This window comes from Perca fluviatilis, chromosome 8, assembly GCF_010015445.1.
Source record: "Perca fluviatilis chromosome 8, GENO_Pfluv_1.0, whole genome shotgun sequence".
NCBI classification, from domain to species: domain Eukaryota; kingdom Metazoa; phylum Chordata; class Actinopteri; order Perciformes; family Percidae; genus Perca; species Perca fluviatilis.
In genome coordinates, this window is record NC_053119.1 from 1133701 (window position 1) to 1141727 (window position 8027).

The 8027-nt window shown below is 45.9% G+C and overlaps 1 protein-coding gene across 1 annotated transcript in view; it reads left to right on the forward strand.

Moving 5' to 3' along the window:
- Positions 1-866: 866 nt before the first annotated feature.
- nedd1 (NEDD1 gamma-tubulin ring complex targeting factor) overlaps positions 867-8027 on the forward strand; it is a 9757-nt gene continuing 2596 nt past the window's right edge. The window contains exons 1-6 of the mRNA XM_039808804.1: positions 867-992; positions 1065-1154; positions 3555-3721; positions 6455-6638; positions 7331-7472; positions 7585-7651. Of these exons, the coding sequence (XP_039664738.1) occupies positions 884-992; positions 1065-1154; positions 3555-3721; positions 6455-6638; positions 7331-7472; positions 7585-7651 (759 nt within the window). The 5' untranslated portion in view covers positions 867-883. The remainder of the gene's footprint in view (positions 993-1064; positions 1155-3554; positions 3722-6454; positions 6639-7330; positions 7473-7584; positions 7652-8027) is intronic.

Here is an 8027-nt window from a genome sequence, read left to right on the forward strand (position 1 = left end):
GCGTGATCGGGATATGAGTCGGGAGTATTTTCGTGGGCTCGGGATGGGATGGGAGCGACAATTGATTCCCGTGTCACTAGGGTTCGGTATCGTTTGGGTTTTTTTTTCGATTCCGGTGCTAAATCGATACTTTTAAAACGGTGCCGGTGCCTGAACCGGTACTTTTCAATAAAGTAAAAAAAAAAAAAGAAGAAGAAAAAATAAATAAGGGTAGTAAACAGCAGTCAGTGACTTGTTTATTGCTAAGGACATGGTCAAAATTAAAGATTTAATAATAATGTAATAACTATAACAATAACAATAACTTATTTCACCAGTAAATTGCTGTTGAGCCCCAGATGGGAAAAGGGTATTTTACAGTTACTGTGAATGCACCACGAGGCTACCTGTTTTAAGTGAACGCACCGTCTGTGTTGTTTAATTCCGACGACGGCAGCTGCAAGTGAACGCACCGTCTGTGTTGTTTAATTCCGACGACGGCAGCTGCAAGTGAACGCACCGTCTGTGTTGTTTAATTCCGACGACGGCAGCTGCAAGTGAACGCACCGTCTGTGTTGTTTAATTCCGACCATATAAACATAGTACTACTAGTACTACTAGTACTACTACTGTATATCTATGAATTGCGACAGCGACAGCAGCTGCTGCGCTGCAGAGCAGACTGTTACATCCTGTTGAAGTCCTCCACAGTGAAATCCAGTCACACTTTACACTGTTTAACGTTAGCTGTCAGCATTTTACCGCTGTTTAATCCAGCTGCTAGCTAAAGGTAGGCTAACGTTACATGCTGTCAGGTGTAGTGTAAAGTCAAGCACCGAAATGAGGCACCGAAACCTTCGTTCTTATTCGGTCTCGTTACTACCGAATTTCGGTACCCAACCCTATGTGTCCCCCTCTAATCCACCTTCCCCTCTTCTCTCTCTCTCTCTCTCTCCGTCCAGACTCTCGGACCGCGGCAGCCAGCGCTGACACACCGTTTGGAAGAACACACGGTACGACCAGGACCTCTCTTTGCTGCTCTGAGTGCCGCTGAGTGGGCTAACTTTGATGCTGTGTTTCCATAGTTACCAGTTTGGAGATGCTGTCCAGAGAAGGGGAGGGTCTGCCGCTGATCGGCCGGGCCAGTCTGGACGTCTTCTCCCCCGTCAGAGACGGTCAGACTTCTTCTTCTGCTCCTCTGGTTTCTGCTGGGTCTCGGGGTCTTGTCCCTCCTGGTGTCCTCCGGTCAAATCTGACCCATTTTCAAAATGTTTCTACATCAGAACATTTGGGCTTTCTTTCAACCAAATTGTCCAAAAAAATAACGTGGATGGTTCGCTTCACAAGTTAAATACATGATCGGTTCACTACTTTCATTGAATTTGGGTGTGTTATTCAATTTTATAGACTTTGAATTTATTTATTTTTAATCAAAGAATGTTGGAAAAAAGGTGACAAAAAATGTTGGGGAAAAAAACAACAAAAACGTCCAAAAAAAAAAAGTGCAGAAAAATCTACAAAAACATTGAAAATTTGAGCCAAAAAAAATCGGGGGAAAAAAGGTGCCAATTCTTTTTTGAAAAAAAGTGACAAAAATGTCACAAAAAAAAGGTTTTTATTTGACATTTTGACCCAGAAAAAAAATAAGTTGCGTGGTCGATGGGAAGACAACACAAGGGTTAAAAAGTCTAAAAAAAAAAAGTCTAAAATTTCAAAGTTAGACTTTTAGGCCTTAAAAAGTCTTAAATTTGCAAAAGTATGGACCTTCTTCACAGCAGACATGTTGACTTGTCATAGTAGGAAAAGCACAGCTGAGATTGATAACCTTAACGATGGCTCAGTTCCATCAAGTGTCCCAGTAAGATATTTCAGGGAGTCAGCATGACCAATACCAGGACCTCTCCTAAGTGGAATGCAGCCATCAGTAATGGTTTAATACCAGGACCTCTCCTAAGTGGAATGCAGCCATCAGTAATGGTTTAATACCAGGACCTCTCCTAAGTGGAATGCAGCCATCAGTAATGGTTTAATACCAGGACCTCTCCTAAGTGGAATGCAGCCATCAGTAATGGTTTAATACCAGGGTCTCTCCTAAGGTGGAATGCAGCCATCAGTAATGGTTTAAATACCAGGGCTCTCCTAAGTGGAATGCAGCCATCTGTAATGGTTTAATAACCGGACCTCTCCTAAGTGGAATGCAGCCATCAGTAATGGTTTAATACCAGGACCTCTCCTAAGTAAGGGAATGCAGCCATCAGTAATGGTTTAATACCAGGACCTCTCCCTTAGTGGAATGCAGCCATCAGTAATGGTTTAATACCAGGGTCTCTCCTAAGTGGAATGCAGCCATCAGTAATGGTTTAATACCAGGACCCTCCTAAGTGGAATGCAGCCATCAGTAATGGTTTAATACCAGGGCCTCTCTTAAGGTGGAATGCAGCCATCAGTAATGGTTTAATACCAGGGCCTCTCCTAAGTGGAATGCAGCCATCAGTAATGGTTTAATACCAGGGTCTCTCCTAAGTGGAATGCAGCCATCAGTAATGGTTTAATACCAGGGCCTCTCCTAAGTGGAATGCAGCCATCTGTAATGGTTTAATACCAGGGTCTCCTAAGTGGAATGCAGCCATCAGTAATGGTTTAATACCAGGTCTCTCCTAAGTGGAATGCAGCCATCAGTAATGGTTTAATACCAGGACCTCCTAAGTGGAATGCAGCCATCAGTAATGGTTTAATACCAGGGGCTCCTAAGTGGAATGCAGCCATCAGTAATGGTTTAATACCAGGGCCCTCCTAAGTGGAATGCAGCCATCATTAATGGTTTAATACCAGGACCCTCCTAAGTGGAATGCAGCCATCAGTAATGGTTTGATACCAGGGCCTCTCTTAAGTGGAATGCAGCCATCAGTAATGGTTTAATACCAGGACTCTCCTAAGTGGAATGCAGCCATCAGTAATGGTTTAATACCAGGGTCTCTCCTAAGTGGAATGCAGCCATCAGTAATGGTTTAATACCAGGACCTCTCCTAAGTGGAATGCAGCCATCAGTAATGGTTTAATACCAGGGCCTCTCCTAAGTGGAATGCAGCCATCAGTAATGGTTTTGAACACACCTGTGCTGTTCCTACTATCACATGTCAACATGTCTGCCGTGAAGAAGGTCTATTGTGTTCTAGGTCTTAAATAATTTTAGGCTCATTGAAATCTTCTTTCTTTCGCTCGCTGTTTATGTACAGAGGAATTTACTTTGCAAGTACTTTTGTGACTCTACATTTGGTTTTGCTTTTATGTCGTAATAAAAGTTTTACATTTCATTCATAAAGGTCTTAAAAAAGTCCTAAATTTGACTTGTTGAAAACTGCAGAAACCCAGTGTTTAGGAGATCTGTTACAGGTCTGAAAACACTCTGATTCTCCACATCACTGTGGATTTTATGAATCAATATTAGGGGGGTAAATCGCACGTTTTACAATATAACAATATCAACTGATATTACAAGTCTGCCACGATACGATTTAGATTTTTTCGGCTTCTGCGAACGTTGTGATGGAGATGGTTCTGCTTGTGTGTTTCAGACTCTCATTCAGGCGCCACCGTGCACCGTAAGACCCCTCTGGGAACGCCGCTGACGGCCGCCGGGCGCTGCTACAGCCCGCTGTCCGTCTTCCAGACCCCTCCCCCAATCAGAGAGGAGGAGCCAATCCCCCCCGCTGCCACTGCCAAACCAAACGACTACAGGAAGGTGCTGACATCTGACCTCAATCTGCATAATAACATATATAGGGTGACCTGAGAATCGTAGGGTGGGTGACTTGTCTAGAGCTGCAACTAACGATTATATTCTGGGTGAGTGGGTTAGTTCTTCGGCCTCTAAAATTAGAGAAAATGTGGATCAGTGTTTCCCAAAAAGCCCAATATAACATCCTCAAATGTCTCCACAACTCAAAGATCTTCAGTGTCCTGTCCCAGAGGAGAGAAGACACTAGAACAATATTCATATTTAACAAGCGGACATCACACAAGTTTACCTGATTTATCATCAAGAAATGACTCAAACCGATTATTGGATTATCAGAATAATTGGAGATTAATTTAATAGTTGAGAACTTGTTGAAACAAAATATATAGGTCCGTGTTTATAGGCACGGACCTTATTGCCAGCTGCACTTTGTCAACTTCTCTTCAAAGTATGAAAAAGTCCCAAAACGAGGTCTCAGAAAATCCACTCAGAGTCAGAGTCAGATGTGTGAAAAAGAAGTTTTAATGTGCACAAAAGATAACACAGAAAAACCCCCGAGCAAGTACCGGTAAGCTTGCTAAAGATTCCTCTGTCTAACTTCACTTTATATATCGTCCCAAAAAGAGAGACCCTCCCCCTGAAAAAATGCTCCAATGATCACCTTCACATCACGAGTGTAAACCTTCAATTGGCTACTTTCGAGGCTCAAGACCACCTCTCTCTGGGGATTTTCCACTAGGTGAAGTCATTTAGCTGATCTTGCATTTTGAATGCTTACGCTTAAAGGTATTGTGGAGGATTTTCTTTTTCCGGGTGGATCATCTATTATTAGACTATTGGTCCTCCTAGCTGTCAATCATTCTGGTGATATGTCTACATAAGGCCGTGGTGCGTGCTCGTCCCTAGGGTAGTTTTCGCTTTCTGCGCATGAATACTTTCAGGTGTATATGTGTGGTGAGCATAGGTAGTGAGCTACGGGTTCAGCCATTCATTGAAGCTCGCCGTTCTCACCGTGTTTTTTCAAAATGTCTGAGGGGTCGCAAGAGAAAAAGTGTCTACGAAAGGTATGACAAGAAGAGAAAGGCCTCTGAAGAAAGAAACAAGACCGGAGTGTTTTGGGGAGAATGTTTCACACGCTGGCGTGCGCTGAAAGCACAGGTTGGGCTCTCCACTGATGCCTCAGTCGCCAAGTTTCTACTCGACAGGTAAAGTTTGGCTATTTGGTGAAATCCATTTAAAATCACCGCTAGTGAAAGTTGATGTAAGCTATGATTAGCGATGCTAGCCCTGGCACAAGTCACTAGTGATGGTCAAAGGAAGCTTCGTGAACCAGTGTCTTTACTTTCTGAGCTCACTAGATGGCGCTCTCGGTTCAAAAAAGGGATTGAAAACCCATTGAATTGCCATTCATTTCACCTTGTTTTTGAACAGAGAGCGCCATCTAGTGAGCTCAGAAAGTAAGGACACTGGTTCGCAGCTTCATTTGACCATCACTACAAGTCACGCACCGCACAGACACGGTAAACATCTCCATTTGTTCCAAATCTTCTTTCTGAAAGTAGCTCGTATGAGCCATGCCGACAGCAACTTGTAAACAGTGCACTCTCGTGCACACGTTTAATAGGCGTTCCCTCTCGGGAGCAGGCAGAGTGCTGCGCATGTGCATTTTTTCAAAAAGTGGAGAGGGCGGATCTTTTCTAAAATTCGGGATAATCCTCCACTATACCTTTTAAGGAGTTTGGTGTGGACTATACAGCAGCGGGCCATCTGCAGCTAACGCGGGGCTGCTTCAGTGGTAGACCACTGCGGCTGTTAGCGACTATGTTAGCGGCAGACTATCTGTGGATGTCTGCAGCTACACAGCAGCAACTGAGGACTGCACGAGGGGGGGGGAGTCTATGTGTAGCAGTGAGGAAGGCAGCTGCTGGAAGCACTAAGACCGAGAAAGTCTGTGACTCCCACCAGGCAGACTCATTGACATCTATCTATCTATATCACATTGATACACGTTGTATATGTCCCCATAATTCAATTAAAACAACCAGATTTATCCTATTTTGCCACAACAAACTAATCGGTTAATCTTTGCAGATCTGGACTTTATGTAAGATTTTAAGTAAGTTTGTAAGGAGGGAAGGAAAGAAGAAATGAAGGAAGTTTGGAAGGACAGAAGATGAAAGAAAGGAAGTGCATAGGCAAGGCAAGGCAGCTTTATTTGTAGAGCACATTTCAGCAACAGGGCAATTCAAAGTGCTTTACATAAAACATTAAAGAGCAGTTAGAAAACAATTTACAAAACATTAATAAACAAATTAAAAACATTAAAAGACAAGAATAAAATTGATAGTGCAGTATAAGAATAAACGTTACAGTGCAGTATAAGAAATTAAAGTTAATAAAATAGATTATTTAAAGAAAAGCAACATCAAAAAGATAGGTCTTTAGCTTAGATTTAATAGACCTGAGAGTTGCAGCGGAGCTACAGGTTTCTGGGAGTTTGTTCCAGATATGTGGAGCATAAAAACTGAACGCTGCTTCCACTCTGGGGACAACAAGTAGACCTGTCCCAGACGATAGGGAAGGAGGAAGGGAAGAAGGAAGGATGAAAGGAGACATGATTCAGTTTCCTGTCCCAGAGGAGAGAAGAAACTAGAACAATATTCACATTTACCACGCTGACATCAGAGAAGTTTAGCTGTTTTAAAAAAAAGAGCCTCCCTCTCTATTGGTCGACAGGCCAGCAGCTCCAGTCTGGAGGGGGAGGCTCAGACTCCGCCCACAGCCTCCCAGACGACCAATCACATTCAGCCGGCTCCGCCCTTCTTCACCCCGGAGCTGAGCCTCAGGAGAGCCAATGGGATTCAAGCTCAGCTGAGCTACGAGTCACCTTTCCAGGCGGCTCCGCCCACCTCCACCACAGGTAGAGCGACCAGCATACACACACACACACACACACACACACACACACACACACACACACACAGGCAGAGCAGTATGTCCTGTATGTCCCTTACCAGCTAACGTCTGTCTGTCTGTGTCTCTCTCTGTGTGTGTGTGTGTGTGTGTGTGTGTGTCTGTCTGTCTGTCTGTCTGTCTGTCTGTCTCTTTTGTGTGTGTGTGTGTGTGTGTGTGTGTGTGTGTGTGTGTGTGTGTGTGTGTGTGTGTGTGTGTGTGTGTGTGTGTGTGTGTGTGTGTGTGTGTGTGTGTGTGTGTGTGTGTGTGTGTGTGGGTGTGGGGGGGGGGGGGGTGTGTGGGGGGGGGGGGGGGGGGGGGGGGGGGGGGGGGGGGGGGGGGGGGGGGGGGGGGGGGGGGGGGGGGGGGGGGGGGGGGGGGGGGGGGGGGGGGGGGGGGGGGGGGGGGGGGGGGGGGGGGGGGGGGGGGGGGGGGGGGGGGGGGGGGGGGGGGGGGGGGGGGGGGGGGGGGGGGGGGGGGGGGGGGGGGGTGTGTGTGTGGTGTGTGTGTGTGTGTGTGTGTGTGTGTGTGTGTTGTGTGTGTGTGTGTGTGTGTGTGTGTGTGTGTGTGTGTGTGTGTGTGTGTGTGTGTGTGTGTGTGTGTGTGTGTGTGTGTGTGTGTGTGTGTGTGTGTGTGTGTGTGTGTGTGTGTGACCTTCAGGTCCAGCTCTGTCTGCGTCCGTCTCCTCCTCTCTCTCCCAGAACATCGCCGAGGTCGTGGGCCAGGCCGGCGCCGCTCCGCTCACCTCGCTGCAGATCCACTTCATCCAGAACATGATCCACGAGACTCTGGAGGAGTTCAGGTCCAGCCTCACCTTTCACTCCTTTCACTTCTGTCCTTTTTAAAAAGGTTGAAACCTTGACTGTTTGAAGCTAACGGTGCTGCTCTTCCTCCCTCTCGTCTCTCGTCTTCAGGGACGCCTGCCACCGAGACATCGTCAACCTGCAGGTCGAGATGGTCCGGCAGTTTTACATCCAGCTGGTACCCGTTCTCTCTTTCTGCTCTGGTTTCAACATGTCTGCTTCCTCCTGTTTAGAAACTGCGCTTACAAGAAACACAGAAAAAGTGACCAAAAACTTGAGAGAAACACTGAAAAAGTGACCAAAAACTTGAGAAAACACTGTAAAAGTGACCAAAAACTTGAGAGAAACACTGAAAAAGTGACCAAAAACTTGAGAGAAACACACTTAAAGGGACAGTTCAGATTCCACAGCGCTGGTAGAGGAACCAATCACAATCATCTTGGGCGGCGCTGAGCTCCAGAAGCTAAATAGTCTCAGGAGGACCTGGTTCTGGGGGAACATGTGGACCTAACTTAACTACTTCAGTTGATCGATGCCGCACACTAGACACACGA